The sequence below is a fragment of the Coffea arabica genome, chromosome 10c (genome assembly GCF_036785885.1).
Source record: "Coffea arabica cultivar ET-39 chromosome 10c, Coffea Arabica ET-39 HiFi, whole genome shotgun sequence".
Classification (NCBI taxonomy): Eukaryota; Viridiplantae; Streptophyta; class Magnoliopsida; order Gentianales; family Rubiaceae; genus Coffea; species Coffea arabica.
This window is the reverse complement of record NC_092329.1, coordinates 1,022,085-1,043,739: the sequence shown is the minus strand read 5'-3', so window position 1 is coordinate 1,043,739 and position 21,655 is coordinate 1,022,085. Positions and strand designations below refer to the sequence as shown.

Below are 21,655 nucleotides of genomic sequence, written 5' to 3'. Positions count from 1 at the left end.
CTATTCGTCTTGCGAGTTGGATTTCCCCGTAAGAAGTTATAACTGAAGAATATCTCAACAAGAAGGATTATGCTATCATAGTAGCTATTCAGAAATGTTTTCTATAGAGCAAGTAACGGGTGATTGAGGTGGCCTTCCCGTGATTTTGTTTGTCCGGTATAACCATAGAATGCTAACAATCTATAATACTAATGTACACCATCAAATCCTAAAAGAAGGTGAAGCAACAACTCTATATCTGTACAGCTTTTAAGTCGCTATATTGCTTCTGCAATGACGGACTAATGCAAGCAAAGAATGATGGCTTCTGTTTCTTTAACTTTACACCAAACAAGAAAGTCCTCAACGGAATTTTGGATCGAATCGGTGAGTTCCTAGGTTGTTGCTTTCTTGCGGCAACTCCAAACTCAGTATCAAGGTCTCTAAGTGTCCTTTCAATCTCAACCAGGATGACTTTGACACGTTCCAGACCGAAGTGCAGTTCACCAGCAAGCTTATTGTTCTCCTGTTTCATATTCAAAACCTCGCCCTGGAACTTGGCTGCTTGATAGTCACTCAGCTCAGTTTCTTCTGCACTCGACCCTGCATTTGACAATCTTGTGATCTCTTCTTGTATGCCAGACAGCGAGGCTAACCTGTTATCCAAGTCATCTTTCAACATGTCATTTTGGTCCAACCATAGAGTTAGCTCAGTTTGTATTTCTGACAGGTGCCTGTAAATTGGACGAATTTCTGATACAAGTAATTGATGGTTTGTGCTTCCACTGTGCTTGTTGTTTGCCTTCACTTCTGCTAGCTCAGCTTGCAGATCCCGGACAGTTGTTCGGAATTTTTGTACTTGATGGAACGAGGTGCTAAACTTCATCCAGAATCCTATATTTTCCTCCAGCAATTCATCAATGTCTGTGCGAATTCTTTCTTCGACAACCGAAAGATTTTGAGTTTCATCTAGGTTAATAACCTTGATGGCTCCATTCTCTTCCACAAAGGAGATCTTTGGCTGCTCTTGTGGAGGCGATTCCACACTAGTATCCATGGACTGAGGAGTTGGAGCACCTACCATATCTGCAAGAGCCTTCTGCTCTGTTAGTAAATTCTGTTCAGCTGAGACATGGTAGCTGGCTGAGGCTCTGCTTTCTATTGAATCAACAGCTGCATCTTTTTTTTTTCCAAGCAAGTTCAGTTTCTTCTCCAATGATTCAATCTTTGCATCTTTTGAGGCATTAGCACTCTTGAGGACTTTTATCTGTATGCAATACTGAAAAAGGCTAGCTCGCTTTTTCTTCTCCACTTCATTGAGCTTCTTTTTTGCTTCCTTGTAATTCCTAAGAATGGATGTATACTCCTGCAATAGAAGCTTCTCTCTGTCATCTAACCCACTCAAAAACAGTTCTTTCCAATTAGGCTGATCATCATCCCCTACACCAAGTTCATCTTGGTTCCCACTGAGATCATGTTGAAGTGGCTGGAACACCTGTTGCTGCTTTGCTTCCTGATCCTTGCCTGCAAGATAGTTGAAGGTTATTGCCTAGAAACAGACAGAACCAAAATGGTTCTATTCAATATGGTAAATGTACCTTGATCCAGAAAGCTGTACATCTTTTGGTCCTTTACAGTTGCCAATTCTGATGAGGTGGGTGAGATGTCAGGAGCTCTGTTATCTTCATTTGCAGCAAGCACCTTTAATGGACTGGTATCTGAAATGCTTTTCACTTGACTATTCATTGGAAGATCATTAAGCTGGCTACTGAGTCTGGACTCTCCAGAATTTCTGCTGGCTTTTGCGGTATTCCAATAATCCTCCTCCATGTCCCTATTGTTATCAGAAGCACTCGGTGTCGAAAGATCACCACCTGTTTCTATCTTAAATGACCTGGGATGGTTCTTGGCAGCTGATTGGATGTTGTTATTGTTATCTGACTTATCTAGATTGGCATCCAGAAGATCTCCCACTTGATCTTTCAATGAGTAACCATCCATGCAATCATCCCTGTTGGAGAGAAAAAAGTCATCCAGGCTGGATTCTACTTTCATGTGCCCTTCAATAGACAAAGACTGATAAGTAGCTGTACCACGACCCTCTTCTGCTGACCTCCTTTCAGAACTGTCGCTATGAACATCTTTCATTGGACCTTTTATTGGTTTATCACAAAGGTGATCACCTTGGTTTGAATACATTATACCCTTTCCACATATGGAAGAACTGCTGTGCACCAGAACATCCTTTTTCAGCACTTTTTCTTCCATTGTCACATTTTCTAGAGGCTTAATGTGATAGTCAGGTGGACTCACAGATTCATCTTGACTGCACTTTTTCTGTGAATTGGCACCTGGACTAGCTACTTTTTGTGCTGTGGGAAAATCATCACTGTTAGGTTGTTGATTTAATTGGAAAAAGCTTTCGTCTCTTGCCGTTTCAGAAGTGCTGGTATCCACAAGATTAAATTTCACTCTGTTCTTCATAATTGTTGAGCCATAATCAGGACCTATCCCATCTCTTGCTTCTCCAAACCACTCTTCTGAATTCACATCAAGAGAAGCTCCAGATAGGGAAGTAAATTGGTTTTGGCTTTGGTTGGACAGCAGACAACTGTTTGATTCAGCACTTGTGGAGTTGCTGTCACCCTTGATACCATCACTCTCTACCTTACATTGCAGAACCACAGAGCTGCAGGAAGGAATTTCTTGAACTTCTAATCCTGCACTGGCATCTGTAGTGGATTTCACTTCTCTATATGGCAGGATACAGTCATGGTGGTTGCTTGAGCTGGATTGCACAGGACAGTTTATCTCCTTGATTTTGCATCTATTTTGCTCCGGTTTGCTGGCTTGCTTCTCTGCTTGAATGTTCACAACATGAAAATTTTCTTCAGCATTCTGTGCGTGTTTCTTATTACGAAGAATATCTTTGGCTGGATTGACACCTGGAACATGGGTATCTTTGCTGAATAAAGTTAACTTCTCTGTCTCCTCATCTAGCTTCACATGCAGCAATTTTTCAGAAAGATCATCGAGATTACAACTTGCTTCAACACAATGATCTTGGAGGTGGTGGTTTTTTTCTTGAATGCACTTGTTGAGTCTTTGTACTCTCTGCAATTCTTCTTCAAGATCTCTTATCTTCCGATTCATGCCGTCTGAACCTTCAATCAGAGTGTCTTTCTCCTCTTCCAAACTTCTAAGGTGTGTCTGGAGCTCATTTGTCTCTGACGTTAATCTCTTTACATAAGCAGTCTGAGAAAATACAGCACTTTCCAAATTTATAATCTGATCCACGAGTTCATCAACTTTCTCTGCAAGTTCTGACATGGTCAGAGGACTTGCTAAGTTTAGCTGCGACTCTTCCTTTATTCTTTTCTGCAGTGGTTCAACGTCATGAATAATGTTCTGTTCAGCATTGTCTACTTCTTTATCTTGCTTATATGCTCCAACGTTGTGGCTCGTTCTGCTTTCTTCTTCCAAGTACACTTCCTGATGTGCCTGATTGCTGTTAAATTTCTCTTTTAGCCTCTTGAATTTCTCTCGGGTTTCTTGAAGTTTTCGGTTCTCCCCTCGGGCCTCTTCAGCTGATTTTTCTTGTTTTTCTTGTAATTGGGTTAAGGCCTGTTGGCATGACTTCAGGGCTGTGGCAGTCATCAAGGTTCGAGCTTCATTATCATCGATAACCTTGCAAATCCCAAACTCATCCTGTAAGTTGCTGACCTCTGTTTGCATTCCACTTATCTGGTTTTCAATGTTCCAATATTTTTCTAGCCCAGACTCGTATGAGCTTTTCACGAACTCCTTTTCAGTTTGGAGGGCCAAAATTTCCTTTTGAATCTTGTCAATTTTTTGAAATGCCTCAGATTTGTTCAATCCTGATATCGGACCGGCAGCTGCTGAATCATCAGCATTAGTCTTCAGCAACCCCTTCCTTGACATTAGTCTAGTTGGCATCTTGCCATTTCTCTTTCTAACACTACTATTTTTTGCTATACTCATCTCAGGGGCAGGAGGTGGATGCTTGGAGTTGGAGAGGATGTTGAATTTATCAAGAGGCATCGCTGCCACAGGCAAGTTTTGTCCATCAAAATCATCGTCATCCATCGGTAAATCAACAGTTTCAGGGAAGACAGAGGCAATGGTTTTATTGGCATTCTGCAGCTCTCTTGACAAATGATCATATCTCTCAGCCAAAGCTCTGTATCTCCTGACCGAATCTTCAACAAAGTTTACGAGCTCTGGTCTCTTCCTATAGTACATTTCAGCCCGCTGTTTAAACGTGTCAGCTTCCTCTTCAATGATTTTAAGTACGTACTCCACTTTTTCTTCCATATCTGCAAACAAGTAGTTTGAGAATTAAAGGCCCTTCAATAGTAGAAAGAATCCGTTCAACCTTTAATTGATCATTCAGAAAAAGGCACTGTGCAAAAGTTAAATTAACCATCTTTGAGCAGGTGTACATATTAGATTACGAAATGTGCTGATTCCTTCTTCTATTATGCAAATTTAGTGAGCGTAAATGAATTGGTTGGAGACCTTTCCGAAATAGTTTAATTGAATAACTTTACAGCAATCCAAGTACCCTGTGAGAGTAGGTGCTAGTTTACAACACCTAAACCATCTTTATACACCTGTTAATCCTAAAATTTGACTGTTTCAAAGGTACCATACAGCACAGTGTCAATGGTTAATCACTATTCGGAATCTTTATTCATAATTGTTTTAATTAATCAAGAAAAGGACACCCATTGTCTAATTCACAATGATCTTACAGACATAATTCCTTCAAGTGCTAATAGGCAAGTTGAACCGAAGGGGTTTAACATAACCTTGGTGTTTTCCCTCCTTGTGAACCATGCTAATAGGCAAAAATAAAGACTGTTTCATGTGCTAAAATGGACGACTCTATGCTGCCGTTCATGCAAATTTAGGAAAACCCTTACTTCTAAGCAAAAGCCTGGTTAGCATGTATAGAAATACGAACAGAAAAAATGTTCACACAATTAAGAAAGTTGAAAAAGTTCACCTTGTAGGTTTTGGTCCAGCCATTTTGACTGCTTCGTTCTAACATGGCTAGCCCACCACCATGAATATGCATTCCTAGCTGCTCTATGCAACATTCTTCTTCTCTCTCCCTATGACTCTTCACCCTTCGAAATCCCTCTGATACATGCATTGACTCTGCTGTCTCACCTAAAATATAGCAAGAGAAAATCGACCCATCACTGTTTAGGAGGAAATATAATCAATACAAAATGGAAAAAACTAGTAATGAGACAATCTTGGGCTTCTGGGGGAATGATATGGCTTGATTTTGGCCAGAAATGGAGGGGAGCATCCTTCGTCAAAATAAGCGGAAAGCACAAATGTAGGAATCCATCAGCTAATTTGTTGTCACATTTGGCATGTCCTAGAATGGAATATGAGGCGTGCATGTTTTTTTCAGCCATTGACTTTTTTCCTTTTCCTTTTTCTTTCTTGAGTAAATTACACCTCTGATGCTTCTTCATCTTTAATACTATTAAGTTTTATTTCAGACCGTGGTTCAAAATCGCAGTCGTGGTCGTGGCCTGAACTGTTTTACATTGGTTTCGGCATATCGGTCACGGCCTTGACGAGATGCAAATTTTGAAGTATTTAATATTTTAAAATTTGTGAATAATATTCAAAAATATGCTAAACAAAAATAATTTAAATATTAGCAAAAGAAAATCTATAAAATATAAATTTATGAATTGACACGGACCAACTCGATCGAGACTATTCGTATCGGAGACTTCTCGGCCGAGTTTTCGGTGACTCAACCGAGTTCTCAACGAATCAAGTATTTCAGAGTCATCTCGTTCCGGTATTGTATCAGAGAAATCTGTTCCGATGACGACTTGGCCGAGTCGTCTTGATCTAAGCTGAGACTTTGAACCATGTTTTGGACCCTCCTCATCTACTTTCAGTCTGGGTAAAGTTGTGCTCAGATTTGGTATAATTGGTCCGTCGGATCAAAGGCCACCAAAGTAACTGCATTCGGAAACTAAGGGACCAATTTGACAGACACAGGTAAATCCATTAGCTATTTAAAATGACAATTTCGTCCCTCACGTTCTATATGTGTATCAGATTGATGGTTCCACAAGAAGCCAATGCTTTTCACTGTTTGTATCGGATTAACTGCTCTATTTCTGGGTCGATCACTGTGAGAGAGGAGTAAACTTGTAACTGGATCTGTTGAATCTTGCAAGACTATTGCACAACAGGTTTTCTTTAGCCCAAAATTCTCTATCATGAGGAACCATACCGCAGCAAATCTGAAGTTTTATCAGGAGAGCTGCATCAATAATTCACCACGAAAATGAAGAATGGTACAGGGGATTTGTTGCAGTGCTTAAAGCCATCACCAAGGTACAAAACTACAGTGCTATCTCGCAGAAAAAACAACAGTAGCAAATGAAAAAATAGCTACATTTTGCAATAATGATACCAAGAACGCTACAATTATTTACAGGAATTTGTTTATTCAAACTGCAACCTGACATATATACATATGTACAAAAGATCACTGGTCCAGCCATCCGACTTGCCAAACTTATGTATAAAACTATTTACATCAAAGAATGACACAAGCAAAGCTTTCTTATTTCTTCCCTCCCCTTCAAAACAAGTCTGTGTCTGAAAAATAATCTCAGGCGTTTTAGAAACAAATATAAAGTTCCTTGCCAATTCCTGGACCTGGAAGTGCACAAGCGTATCACCTCCTAGACAGAAAGAGTCAATTTCTGTTTCTCTTCCTTCTTTGTCCCCCTTCTTTTTTTGCTTTCCTCAGCAACCAGCATCCCCCAAATAAGGAAACATCATCATCCCCCTATTTTCCGTTTCCTTTTGTCCTAGGTCAGAATAAGTTCAACCCTCCTCCCCTACTACCAATGTGAATAAAGTACCAAATCACCAAACTTAATTGTACTATAATTTACAGCTTTTTACTATTTTTTTTTCTCTATTTTCCAGTTTTTCTCAGTACTAGTATGTTTAGGCTAATACCCATTATAAGTTAATCCACTGGGACAGAAGTGCAGCATAACATATGGAGATTCACACGAGGGCATGTTTATGTCAATTGTTCTGTAGAGAAGAAAGCCACTGCTCCATATAATTCTTGCTTTCTGCATATCAGAACAACAGAAAAAATTCAAAATTAGGATAATTCCATCTCGGGGTAAATGATGCAGAAAATTTATTCAACTTTGTCAAGCACAGATTAGGGCTGTACTTCTAGGGAGGAAAACATTTTGACAAAACAAATGATCTTTTGTGGAAATACAGGCAAATCACAGACACGTGGTTTCCCCTCATATCATGCAGTAGTGTGTGCCTTCATGACCTGTATCAAACCAACGAACAGCATTCATAACAAGAATGACTTAATTCATTCATTTTGTGCTCAGATCAATGCACAAAATAACCTTATACTATTGGGCTTTGCTACATAAATCCTTCATCATGAATTCTTACTATTGGGCTTTGCAACATAAATCCTTCATCACCAGTTCTGACATGTCATTTTCAGATGACTCGTACAGATTAAGTTACTATATTCAAGTCTAGCATTCATCCCAATTTCAACACTCAATTTTGTTGGTAAAGTAAGTAGATTTGCACTTCTAGACTAGTAGTAAGCATAAGCTTATAATTTATTCACACCAATAAGATTGCCATTTCTACTACGTTCTTTTCAGAAGAAAGCAGTCTTGAATTGGTACCATTTGGTTTCCAAATCCCACACTGTTCTAGAGCTACAAAATACTTTATAGTTAGGAGTTGACCAGATTAATGAGGCCTAAAATGCTAATTGAAACTTAAGGAACCTTAAGTGACAACATTGCAACTTAAGCAAGCCAAAAGGAAATCATATATCATTGTACACCATTGTCAATGTCATCACTTCACATGGTCATCAAACATTTTGCAATTCCAAGAATGCAATAATTGATGTGGTTACTTGATATGGTAGTTAACTATTTGTGCAACTGAAGAAATGTGGTTATCTATTTAGATCTGTAACGACTAACTTGAAGTATTCAGAGGGAAAAAAAAAAGGATCATCTTTGCATCTAATCATACTAATTGAGCTCCTAAAACCCCTAAACAAAATAAATGAAAAGAGATACAAACAAGTAAATCTGCTTGGCTAAGTTTCAATGTTGCTACTGTCCTCTCAACTTTACATTAAACACCAGTAAAAGTGAAAAGTTTCTCATGTTGTCAATTGTCCTTGAAAGATCACCGGGGTAGTGAAGGAAGGAGACAAATTGCAAGTAGTGTAGGATGCCTAGGAAATAAGAGCAGAAAGAGATTATAATTGCAAAAGATCTTATCCATTTGACAGACTACGAAATAATGCAGCAAACTGTTTGTAACAGAAAAAATTCTTCTGAGTACTAAAATAACAAGTCAACTCCTATTTACATCATACCATTCAGAGCTACAGGAGTATGAAAGCAAATAATTTCATGCACCTGGATTTTTTTCTATGAAAAGTTTTTATACCGTAATTAGATAGACAAAGATTAAAGACAATAATAATAGCAACTGCCTTTCAAAACTTTCCATGCAACCACATTTTATGCGTTCATAGGCTATCATGGAGTTCTATGCAGCGAGTATTCAATCATATAAACTTTCCACAAAACACCCTGGAATACTTCATTTAGCTCTTGATACATCTCGCTTGAAATCATGGGCAATCCAACTAACTCCATACAGTGCAACTTTAATAGCACATTCATTCCCCTGGATCATATAACTAATGACTTTCCAGAGCCAATCACATTATTCACCACCACAACTTTTGTGAGTAAAGGTCCAAAATCAAGTTGTACACTAGTATGTTATCCTGCGTCCAAGAGAGGGACGATATGTAATGTTCAACTTTCAATTGAACTATGAGGCAAAAACTTCTCTAAGAAATTTACGGTGTTGTTAGACAATAACAATTTCAAGAGACCAAATTCACCAGAAACTGCTCCTTACCTGTAGCATACAGATCAGGGATGTTTCCAATGGTGTCCAAAATCTTGTCCTTCACATTCTCTTCCAGTTCTCCCCGGCCACGTCCATAACAAGGAACCAGCACAGCAAAACTATCATCTGAATCATCATCGGTTCGGAAGGCAGGGCCATGGGGCTCCAGCCATCCGATTGACCAATCTGAATCATCAGAATCAGACCCTGAAAGGCATCCACCATCTGATGGGACAAGAACAACATCATACTCCTTGTCAATCTTCCTCGCCTCCCGACTATGCCATTTTCTCTTAACTCGTCTAGGAGAAGGTCCCAAACCTCCCCTGTGAACCAGAGGAAACTTTACAGTATCCGCTTCCCACAATCCGGGATCAGGTGAAGGATTCACAGAAGTTCCATTGGGGACTTTGGGGTCCTCATGTTCATGCTGCTTTCCACTCCACAACCACCATGACACATTTGTAAATGCTATAGCCATGGCTACCCTGAATCCAAGAACCCTCCTACACCAACCAGGTCTTAAAGTCCAGACTGATCAATTGAGAAGAGAAAATCCAGGTGGATACAATGTACTTTTATTGTCAAAGAATCTGGACAGCGAGGCAGAATATTCAAAGTATTGTTTATCCCTGTAGCAATAAAAATTACAGTTACATTAAAGAATTGACACCAACAACCTTCGAAGAAACAACCAAGACAAAATTACAACAACGTAAAACAGATGCATCAGCTAAAGATCAATTAAAATGTGAAGAAGACCGTAGATCATAAGAGTTGATTCGTTTAGTTTAAACCTAAATCAGGGCCATCAATTTCCACGAAGGTACATATTACTGTTTTTACACTTTTCCTCTATTTCGAAAATATCCTCCACCAATCCAGATAAGTCATCACACATTCAACAGCAACAAAAGTAAAAACGTGACAGCTAAAAACATTCCCATATACGGGTCAAGAGATAAACAACCAAATTTGACCCAGAAAATTCAGGGTATTAATAACTTTATTGCGTAGCAGACAAGATTCGAAAACTGCTAAAAGAAAGACAAATTCAATTTTTACACGTCCTCGTCAAAAACTACTTACTAAAAACCATGAAAAAGCCATACGAAGCGGCCATGAAGTATCTTTCCCGAATTGAGCACATTAATCTTTCTCGCCTTAAAATCACATCCCTTAAATTTTTTTAAGCACCCTGAACTCACAATTTCGCTATAAATGGGTAAAAATCCAATATTTTATCAATAAATAATGCATTAAACCAAGCAAAAAAGGAAAAAATTGAACAAGCAAAAAAAAGATACGAATCCAGTGAAATTTAAATACTCCATACAAATTGAAGGTTTGGCAAAACCCCGACAAGGGTTGTCGGAGCGAACACACATACTTTCCTTCTCAATCAGAATTCGAATGTGGATGAAAGATTCAATGCACCAGGAGGTACAAGACAAGCAAAAAGACAGAAAAATAAATAAATACAGACTTCCGTGTACATGGAGATAAAGGGCTCCTTGTAAAGTATGTAACCTTGTAAAATAAAACAGGGATGAAAGCTTGCAGTAAACCCAAATCTTCCGAATAGTTTTTCTGAGGTGGGTTCGGGAGAGGGGGGGGGGTGGATTAATTTTAAAATTTCAGTCTTGGATGTGATGCGAAGAAATATGTAGTCTTGGGGAGAGAGAAATAAAAACGTGTGACAGGAGGAGAAAGGAAGACAGAGGCAGAACCGCCAACCCAACCCAACCCAGAGGTGGTTTCTTGTACGCTGATCAGTAGTAGGCTACCTCAGGCAAGCTCCCCGCGCAATACTACATTAGTAGTATGTAGTAATAGACTAATAGCCAATAGGAGTAGTCAGTAGTACAGAATAAATCTACTACAGTATAAACTTGCCGAATTTTCAGTATGGATAGAATTTTCAAAATAATAAAATATTAATGATGGTCAGACACTTACGCCTAGTTCGGATATCCGTAACCTGCTTCGTCCGGATACTCATTACGGGTCCGTTATTCTATATATATATACTCAATGTATAATAGTATATAATGGAGTAGTGTATCAAACCTCATGGAATCTCAACCACAGTGATATGCGTTATATATTTTATTCATATACAGCATATAATAGTATACCAAATTGCACGGAATTTCTGTGCCTAATCAACAAAGATTTTGACTCCCATCGCAGTTGAGCGAAATTGGAGGTGCTTATTTGATTAACGAACTATGTTATTCTTTTCGTTGGTTACGATTTTTTAAAAGACTCGAAACTTGATTAGAGTTTTTTTTTTTATAAAGTATTAGTGAAAGGGTTTGAACTTGATTAGGGTATCTATTGGAACTAAAAAAAAGAATAAAAATAAAAATGAAGATTATAATTTAATAACAAAAATGAATTGCTAGGCATTTTGGTGCTTTAGGGAGATTGGACATACTTATTCGATTAATGAATTGTCTTTTTTTTTAAATTATTTTGATTAGGGTGTCCTCTTGATCTTCTTAAGAAAGAAACAAAAAAGGAGGATTATACTACTCCCTCCGCCCCACTTTGATAGTCCTGTTTCTTTTTTCACACAGTTTAAGAAAAAGTAGTTAATTTTGTTGGAAAAGTAAATTTAGATTGCTATTTTTCTAAAATACCCTCACATTAAATAGAGTACAATTTTATGGGAACTTGAATTGATGGTAAAAAAAGAATCAACTCTCATTAAATGGGGTAGGTTTATAGTAACAACAACTTACATTAAATAATGGTATTTTAGCAAAATTAAAATACAACTACATTCTTCAATTGAAAAGTGGATTATAATTTGGGACGGACGAAAAAGGAAAACGGGACTATTAAAGTGGGATGGAAGGAGTAATATAATTGAATTGAATGGAAAATGAATTGCCAGGTTAGGTCGGACATTTGGCTGCCAGTGCCAGCGGGGTGCGTAAAATTGTGGTGAGGTGGCAGTTGAGATGACCAGGCGTTTGCGTGACATTGTGACCGTTCGAGCAACTATGTCCACTTTCTTACCCTTCTGAGTTTTGAGCACCGAAGAAAGGGCTTCCATGCTACAGATAATAGACCATAGAGATAGAGGATTCGACATGCATAGAGACCTCTCAAGGTCCAATATTTATACTACTACTACTACTACTCGTAGTACATTTCTAGTAATTGGTTCTACACTTGCGCGTGAAGTTTCCTATCCTCCAGAATAACTTTCTTCGGGGATAGTTCAATCAATGTGACAAAGGCTCTGTTTGGTAACTTGATTCAGTATTTAAATTTAATAAATTCTAATCTTAATATGTTTATATATGTTTGATAATTAAAAATTGAACATATGAATTAATTAAATGGCACCAAATTTTCTAGACAAAAATTGATCTAAAAAACGAGTAATAAGTTTTTAACTTATCACTGAATGTGATATACAATCAAATGTATATGATTTAATACTTATCAATTCAATAACTTAATGGATTCAAATTTTAGATTTTAGATTTCAAACTTCAGTTTTATCAAACGCATCTGAAGTCTTAATCTTAGATATACCACCTGATTGAAAGTTGTCTTTATGACCTTAAATGGCATTCAAAGTGTGTAAACTGTGCAATTAGCATCAATCATTTTCCATTAAAAAGGACACCACAATTGTGTAATATCATAGTACCAAAAAAAAAACTAATCTAATCTAATATGACCAAACATAACCACAATATCATCTTATGCTTGCTTCAATGCTCCTAAAAATATTGTGTGTGGAGGGGGGGAGGGGTGGGGTTTCATTTCATTTTCATCATCGTCAGGACGAGAACTAAGGGTTTGTTTAGAATCTGAGTTTTTTGGGAGTTTGTCTAAAACTTTACTATAGTACACATCCACCGCACCATCACCGCTATCATCAGCGTACCATTCACGGACAACAGAGACAGCACCCACCACACGGCAGGCTTTAGAGCCGGAATGGTTGAAAAAGCAGAGATCTCTAGTTCTCATGGACTTCATATTCTTCTGGGCTTGCTTGTTTGATATGGGCAACCCTAGGGGAAGACCCTCCTAGACCCTCCCAACCTTGTAATTATCAGAGTTGGACCTTTTCTCCCAATGGAAATTGAACTCGATTGTTCTCATGAACTCAAGACCTCTGACACACAAAAGCAATCAGCAACCTTAAGCAAATAAAGATGGATGAAGAGACACCACGATTAGAGAACAAACTAATCGATAAAGTCAGATTTGAATCCTAAGCAATGAACTCAAGAATTCAAGAGTAAGTTCGGTTAAGAACTTGAAAGAAAAATTCCTCACGATTTCTGGTTGTCATCTTCTCTCCGGACTGATAGAAGAGGTGCCTTTTTATAGGCTAAAGCTAGGGCAAAATCCGGCCCACATAAACCTGAAAGAAATTCGGTCCTCATAAAGAGCTTAAAGAGCCAGCTCTTTAAGGCTTTCCGATAAGGCCCAATAAGTAATAAAATACTCAACGCCTAACAACTACTAAACTAGACAGTCTTAAAACAACTACCAACTAAACTAACAAGTATGAGATCATTCCTTCACTTCAAACGTACAAGTGAACAAAGTAACGTCATGGTCCATCAAATCTTCAAACCTAACTTGCTCCTTGCTTGTATGGTGAATGATCAAGGCTCGTAAAACTTCCTTCACTTTCTTGGTTCTTGATCTTGTCATCAGACCACCAATGTTGATCAAAGGATTCTTGACCCAAGACTGAAGTTATTTATTGCACACCCGTATCCGTATCATTGTTCTTAACGTCGTCCCATTTGGATACACCACCATTGGCTGCTTGGTCCTCCCATGACCACTTCCCTGGCTCCGTTTTTTTTTTTTTGGACAATTTTTCTTCTCCCCCTCTCCTCTACTTTCTCCGCCACCCTCACCCTCTTCCGGTGCGATCTGGTCTAATGACCAGATCGGCCAGATGGGAAGGGGAATGGTGGTGGGGGAGGAGTGGGGGAGACGCAGAGAGAAAAAAAAGACAGAAGGGATGATGGCAGGGGAGGAAGAGGGGCAGAGGAAAAAATGGGAAAAAAAAAAAGACCGGCATCGGCACCAAAAATCGGCGCCGGAAGAGACGGCGGAAATGGTGGCCGGCGACGAAACTGGTGGTGGGGGAGAAAGAAGAAGAAAAAAGGAAGGAAATTTTTTCTTTTTTGTGTTTTAAATATTTTATGTGTGTAAATTAAAAATTTTGATAAGTTTTTGGGGTTCCTGTAGCACAAGTTGTTAAAAAACTAGTATAATAAAAACTTGGAAAAAACAGGCCCTTAAGGTTTGATAAGAACAGGAAATTCTCCATGTACGTATGGTATGTGCCACTGGCAACTAGTTTTTGACTTATTTTTGTACCACAAAATGGGTAGGTCATATGACCTCCATATCGAATACGACATGAAAATGTATTTTTTCTTAATCAATAATTGGAAGGAAAGCTTAACGTCTTCCACAAAGAACCAAAGTAAAGTTGTATCTAGCTAGCTTGATTTTAATTTCAATAAGAACAGTTTTACAAACGGCTTACAACAATAATGTATTTTATGCATCTCAGATATGTGAGCTGGTGATTACCAATGACTTTGGTTCAATTCTCGAGTTGTTTTCTTCCTCTTTCTCTTTGTCAAACTAGATTCATCCCTGTGCATTGGCACATATCTTTGATTGGAAATGATATGTCATAAAATAAAACATGTCATTTTTATATTTTTCTTCTCATAAATATAACTTCGGACTCAATTGCTAAGAATTTCATGATCAATCCCCTTAATGTAGGATATAGGAATAAACAATATTTATTTGTAACTATTTTGCTTCTTCACGCTAGCTTTGTGATAACTAAAAGTAAAAATAATTTAACTAAATCCAAAACAAAAACCAAAATAAAAAAAATAATATCACCATGAAAATTTTGAAAAATGTTTTCTAAAAGCATGTATAGATTACTTATGTAAGCAAAATAACATTTATGTAGCATCACCATATCAAAGCATAATTTTCTATGCATAAACACTTTATATAATTTCTCTATACCATGTAATTGTTACAAACTCCTAATTTTAAAACGTCTCCAATGGAATGAAAAATTCTTTTTACTTCTAAATGTCATTACTTAAAACTACAATACTCGAATAAGACAGGTTTAGAATTTGTTTACAATTGTTAAGAATTTATATTAAAAGTTATGCAGAGAACTATAAATAAATTTTATTTTGATAGGTGGGAGGTCTCAAACTTGACACCTTTTATTTACACCCCCTCCTCTCATACCATCCAACGCATGGCTCCCCAAAATGAAACTTTGATGATAAACATACATGCAACTACAAAGAAAAAGTAATTGAGCCTGTAATATATAGAAGTTAGATGATAAGGTTAATGTTCTTTTCAAAATTTAATTTGAAAAAGATTCTGACAAGGTCGATTAAAAATGAGTCATTAAGAGTGAAATAGAAATTTATTAGAAGAAACATATTGAGAATTCAACATGACAACACGTGTGATAAGGATAATAATAAATTTTGAATTAAAGATATTAGTGGAAAAATTATTCAAAATTGATAAGGAAAAAAAATAACAACACATATGATGAGGATAATAATAAATTTTAAATTAAAGATATTGGTGGAAAGATTATCTAACATTGAGAGGGAAAAAAATAAAGACAAAAGGAAATTGGGAGAAATAATCGCTGGTCAAAGAGTGCATAGACATTGAGAGAACAAGTGTAAAAAATTCGATATATCAAACAGCCACATAGGAAAGAGATAAAGGTAAATGGATAAGTATTAGATTACGACTTTATTATTATTATATACACTAGTGTGAATACCCGTGCTACGCATGGTGCTGACATTATTAGAAGAAATAAAAAGAGACGGTGAATTAAAAAAAAGTTTAAAAATTGTACCAACATAATTAAAATGTAATATTTGTCTAGCAATAGTTTGAAGTATGATAAAATATATATATCATTCAAGAACTGTTTTTTTCGGATGATAGATCCAGAAAGAATAATAAAAATTTATATTAGAAAAATGAATGATATATGAATAAAAATAAATGTAATTGCATGTTTTACTTAATTTTAAAATGAAATACTTACAAACGGTATGCATTTGATTTGATAATATTGTATGAAGGTGCGAATATTCTTCACACCAATCAATATTTAGTATGAAAGCCAATATTGGTGGTTTAATTAACTCTATTGAATTTTGTGGAGTTCATATTATAAATGAAAATGCACGATCTTTGCATGAATTGATTCGTTGGTTGAACAGTTTATTCCAATTTTCTTGAGAGGAATATTGTGATTAGTCCCATTTTTTAATAATTTACATGGTAATATTTTAGCACTTTCCTTATATATATATATATATATATATATATATATATATATATATATATATATATATATTATAGTGACATATCCAATTATAACTATTCTTTAACCATTTAACCTATTACAACTAAACCAATTCTTTTTAGTTTTAAACTTATCTTATTAGAGAATTATTTCAACCAATGAAATAAACATTGTGGCAAACAGTGTCAAGTAGATAATTTTTGACATTTGTAAAACTTCATCTATATAATTTGTAATATAACATTGTAATTTATGTAATTACAAAGCTTCTTTCACATTGTAAGTAAATGTTTCCTCATTTGCAATCTTACGAGTTTGAAATTTAACCTTTGTTGAAATGCTTGTAAATGGTCATGTTCCATGGTGAAATTAAGTTGAGGGTTACGATCGATACTGCAAGGAAGTTGAAAGAGATGACAAATTCCTGTTATGTCAATGAAAAAATAACGATTGAGCATATGGGGTAATTTGATTGAAAGAATGAATCATAGAATGCTATGTCTTGGAGAAGTTTTAATTGAAGTTGAATTCTTAATTGGAGTGGGAAGGTGTGTGGAGTTAGTTGTATGCACATGATATAGTGGTGTCTTTTAAACGCGATTGTAATTTGCAAAACTAATTTATGGGGGTGATTACAATTAGTTAAGGAATAAACATTGCTTAATTAAAAAATGTAAAATGTCGTAAAATAGGATTCGGATTTTTGACGCTTTTGGAAACTCCTTGTCAAAATCTCTCCTGTAGTACATATAGATATATAGATATGGATATAGATGATTGGATCCTCTTTTCTCTTATAGAATAAAATTAAATGCATTTCATTTTTCTAATTTTTTTGTTGATTAATTAAATGCAATACCCAAATTTGTCCCACACAATAAACCCACAGAAACACTAGCTAATCACCAGCCGCCGCACAATGGAGACACTGTTGGTCTCTCTCTCTTCTTTCTTTTCTTCTTCATCATCTTTGGCTACCATTCCCAGTTTTTTTCCAGTCCAATACTCCTTTAACCTCCGTAACAAACCCATTTTTCTTAAACCCTAAAACCCCTCTTTTACCAAACTATCCAGAAGAACAACTTCCTGCGCCGCCCAAAACATGAGCAGATCCGCCGCTTCTGCCACCACCGATGGCCCATTGAAGAAGGAAATCAAATTATGGGGTGGGAGGTTTGAAATGAGTGTGACTGATGCAGTGGAAAATTTCATTGAATCAATCTCATTTGATAAAACTCTTTACAAACATGACATTATGGGCAGTCGTGCTCATGCCTCCATGGTGACTCGCTTGATCCTCTTTTGATTATTTTTTTCCCCTAAATTTTCAATTTATTTTTGAATGTCGTGGTTGTTATTCTTTTTTATTGCTTAAAGCTAGATGCTTTTATGGCTTTTGGCTTTTTATTAGTCTTTGTATTCTTTTTAATGATTTTTAAGTTTCCCAAGTGTTCTCAAGACTTGGGGTTGTATGCATTCTATTATATATTTGAAATGGAGATCGAAGAAATGAGCTGGTTTGAAATTGGGTTGGCTGTTCCTTTGTAGAATATTTAGATGATTTTCTTTTCTTTTTTTATAACAAGAAAAAATAGTGAAGGAAAAAAGTATGGGAGACTAACATTTTCTATAAAAGGGAGTGATTTATTCAATCTTTATAGGCTAATTTACATTCAATAACATTCACCGATGCACAAATTGTATCCTTATATTATATAAGATTGAGTTTTGATCAAAGAATAAGTTGAATTTCAACCGCATAGGTGGGGGCTTATTGGGAATGTGAAATATTGTATATTAGTTTAAAATCTTTAGGTACAAGTTAAGGAAACATGTATTTGGGTATGTTTACAGAAATGACCCCATTTAATACATTTAAAGTTGTCATTGATGAGCCATCAGAGTATTGATGGAATGTGTAATTAGTGTGCAATTGTTTTTGCATTTTGTACAACCCATATATGTTTATGTGTTAGTGTAATTACTGGAATATCTCTTAACTACCAATAATTCCGCTTTTCAATTGCAGATAACCGTTTGAGATGTTGCTTTGTCTGAAACGTTTGAATGACAATCGAATTTAGGAAATGTGCCAACGATTTTTCTATCAATGGTAGGAACCCATTTCGCTATCATTTATAATCTGCATTTGTGAGGCACAAACGTTGGTTAGTTTATCCCCTTTCAGTTCCAAGAGTTAAGTTTTCTCTTTTTGCCTTTGTCTACAATGATTTGCCTTATCGTTTTCTCTTCCATCCGAGCTCAACTTTGAAATTATCTATTATTTCGTCATTAATTACACCCAATTTAATTGCCGAACCGTTGGTATGTTAATGCTTAAACGGTTGATTATCAGTTTCTCCCTATTTGCATTCTAGAATTGGGATAATTTTACCTGCCTTCATACCAATCAGCTCAGAATACTCTTCAATCTCAGCTACTCCTGGTGGTTCAGCGTAAGATTAGACTTCACCCTCCCAATTTTTCAGTACCTTTCGTAATTTTGTCGATGTGTTCTTAGTACCTATAATTAGCGAATCTTATCGCGTTGCCTAACTACAAGATAGCATTTTTCTCATCGCTTAACCCCAATTGGTCTGAATTGGTTATAATCTTATAGGTTTGGAGCAACAGCAAGAAAGAGCTCTCGGTGGGGATTCTGGAATAAGGTTAGTTTTATGTGTTGCTCTGCCTTTCTGTATTTTCAACGACCTTCAATTTGACACAGTTTTATTATAACTTTGTGTGAATTGATTGATTATATCGTTTATCTTTTCGTACTAAATTTTATTTCTTCTCACAATGTACTATTGTTTGTTTAACAAAAAAATCTCATTCCCTACAGGCATCAAACACCCGCACGATGCGCGGGCACTCCCCCTAGTATGTATATATATATATATATATATATATATATGTATATGTATGGTATGACAATACAATTTAATTCACTCAATACTGTTCACTTATCATCAGATAATAATAGTTAGCGCATATAGACCATCCAATATGCTACCTCACTTACTGTATATAAAACCATCCAAAATATACTTAGATGACGTATATGTTTTTGTATGCAAGCATAGAGTAAGCAGGTTTGCAAAATTAGGATTCTGTGTAAGATTGATTTTAGTTTTACAGGATTGAATCGTAGGTCGTAAGATCCCACCAAAAACTCCTAAATTAATTAATTTAAAATTCATATACAATTTTGTACAACCTAAAAGATATCAAATAAGTAAATTATTTATAAACATTTAGCATTTTTTGCCTATAGTTTGACAAGAAATAAAGAAGAATATAAATAGTTATAAATTATAATTACAAGTTTTAAAATTAAATGCTTTACAGTTTACATAACAATAATTTAAAATCTAAGCGTGTCATCTATTAAAATAGCACCTTTATTTTTCTCCATTCGTGTACCTTACATGATTTTCTAATTATTTGGTTTCGTTATTTTTGCAATTCAACTATGTGGTTGGCTACAATTAGCAAAACTTTCAAGATATCATTCTCTTAAAATACCTCAAAATTTTTCAAAAAACTAGATTAATTATTTATGTATGTTAATTATTTTTAGACCTTTTTTTTACTTCTAGTAAAACTGAGACTTCTAGCAAAATCCAAACCAACATTGAAGAATGAGACCTTTTTTGACTTCTAGTAAAACCAAGACTTCCAGTAAAACTCATACCAACATTAAAGAATAAACATCATTGATACAACTTCAGATGCAATTCACAAAGATATTAAGTAGTACAAGGACAGCAAATATTAGAAACAAGCACTAGATTGAAATCCAGAATTATATATATTTCAATGTCACAAAATAACCAAAAAAAAAAAGAGGAAAGAAAAGCAAGGGAACCCCAAAATGAAAAGAAAAGGTCCTGGTGTCTTGTCTAATCAGAAATAAGAATACAACCAATCTTAATACTTGATAGTAAAAGCATTTAGTATACATATATAGTTGACAGGCATAATTAAAAGAAACAATGAAATTAGAAGTTACGAGTACTCACTGTTGTTTTCATTGAGCGACTTGTTCTGTCAAAAATTCCTTGAACTTGGACAAAGGTACAAAAACAATAGAGAATTAGATATAGGAGATTAGCAAAATTTGTGAAATTTTATTGGAATCTAGACGGGGAAGAAGGTCGGATTGGAGATGGGGAAGAACCAAAGAAACTTTCTCTCTCTTCATCCTTTTGTGGTTTCATTTATTTATCCCTACTAAAGCCTTTTTGTTGTAACTTTTGTTTTTAAACAAAAATTGTTGCAAAATTATAATTAAAGGATCTAATTTTTTGACAAGTTACAAACCTACTCCAAATGTTTTCATTTAGTTTCAAGATTTAGCCCCAAATTTATAAAATTATCAAAAATTCGTACGATCCGATGGTCACACAAACGATTCTAGTGATATTATGCATATTAAGGTGATTTTCGATTCTATGCATGATCTGGATCGATTTTACTTATCCGGATCGTAATCGTGATTTTAACAACCATGAGAGCAAGTTGAATGTAATATACTAACAATTTTTTAATTTATATTATAATTGCTTCTTCGGTAAAAGATACACCAACGTGTGATAAGCATGACTAGAAGTGTGCAAAATTGAAAAATTCTGATTTACCTGCCGAATTCTAACTGAATTCAAAATTTTTGAAATTAGTAAATCAAAAATCGGAATGAAATTTGGATTTTTTTATTTCGAGGCATACGAATTTTGTTCAAATTCGGTGTGAAATCGAAAATTGAATACCGATTTCAATTTCAAATTTGTTATATATACATATATGTAATATAAAATTTATATTATATAATAATACATCTAACTAATAATTATAGTGTTTAACAATACAATAATAAGTTTTATTAAGTTAGTTGTATATTATGTTATAATTAAAAACACATATTATATAAAAGTTAGCATTTAGTTTAGAAAAACTTATATATAATTATAATAAAAAAAATTAGAAATACGAAACAAAATTACACAAGGAAAAAAAGAGTTCCCAAATTCCGTGAAATGAAAATTTACTGAATTCCGAATTGAATTTGGTACGAATTCGAATTCAAAATTAATGAATTCAAAATCGAATTCGATCAGATTTTCTTATGCCAAAATTTCAAATAATTTTAAATTTAAAATTTTGAATTACCGATTTCGATTTCGATTTCGATGCACACTCACCTTAACTAATCATAACCACCCCTACAAATTAGCTTTTTCAAATTACAATCACGTTCTCCCTTGTCTCCTC

General features: G+C 35.4%; 2 protein-coding genes and 1 long non-coding RNA gene across 3 annotated transcripts; 1 reads left to right on the top strand and 2 right to left on the bottom strand.

The window, feature by feature from the left end:
* Positions 1 to 54: 54 nt before the first annotated feature.
* LOC113714287 (protein NETWORKED 2A) lies at positions 55 to 5,387 on the bottom strand. The gene is made up of 3 exons (XM_072068360.1): positions 5,009 to 5,387; positions 1,578 to 4,316; positions 55 to 1,503 (listed from the first exon to the last, which is right to left on the bottom strand). The coding sequence occupies exons 1-3, from the start codon at positions 5,100 to 5,102 to the stop codon at positions 233 to 235; spliced, it is 4,104 nt and encodes a 1,367-aa protein (XP_071924461.1). The 5' UTR covers positions 5,103 to 5,387; the 3' UTR covers positions 55 to 232.
* Positions 5,388 to 6,424: 1,037 nt separating this feature from the next.
* LOC113713559 (uncharacterized) lies at positions 6,425 to 10,823 on the bottom strand. The gene is made up of 3 exons (XM_027237313.2): positions 10,525 to 10,823; positions 9,004 to 9,626; positions 6,425 to 7,136 (listed from the first exon to the last, which is right to left on the bottom strand). The coding sequence occupies exons 2-3, from the start codon at positions 9,473 to 9,475 to the stop codon at positions 7,087 to 7,089; spliced, it is 522 nt and encodes a 173-aa protein (XP_027093114.1). The 5' UTR covers positions 9,476 to 9,626; positions 10,525 to 10,823; the 3' UTR covers positions 6,425 to 7,086.
* Positions 10,824 to 17,271: 6,448 nt separating this feature from the next.
* LOC140016041 (uncharacterized) lies at positions 17,272 to 19,251 on the top strand. Its single transcript, XR_011822370.1, has 3 exons — positions 17,272 to 17,663; positions 18,411 to 18,837; positions 19,002 to 19,251. It is a non-coding gene; the product is annotated as an uncharacterized lncRNA (long non-coding RNA).
* Positions 19,252 to 21,655: the final 2,404 nt, after the last annotated feature.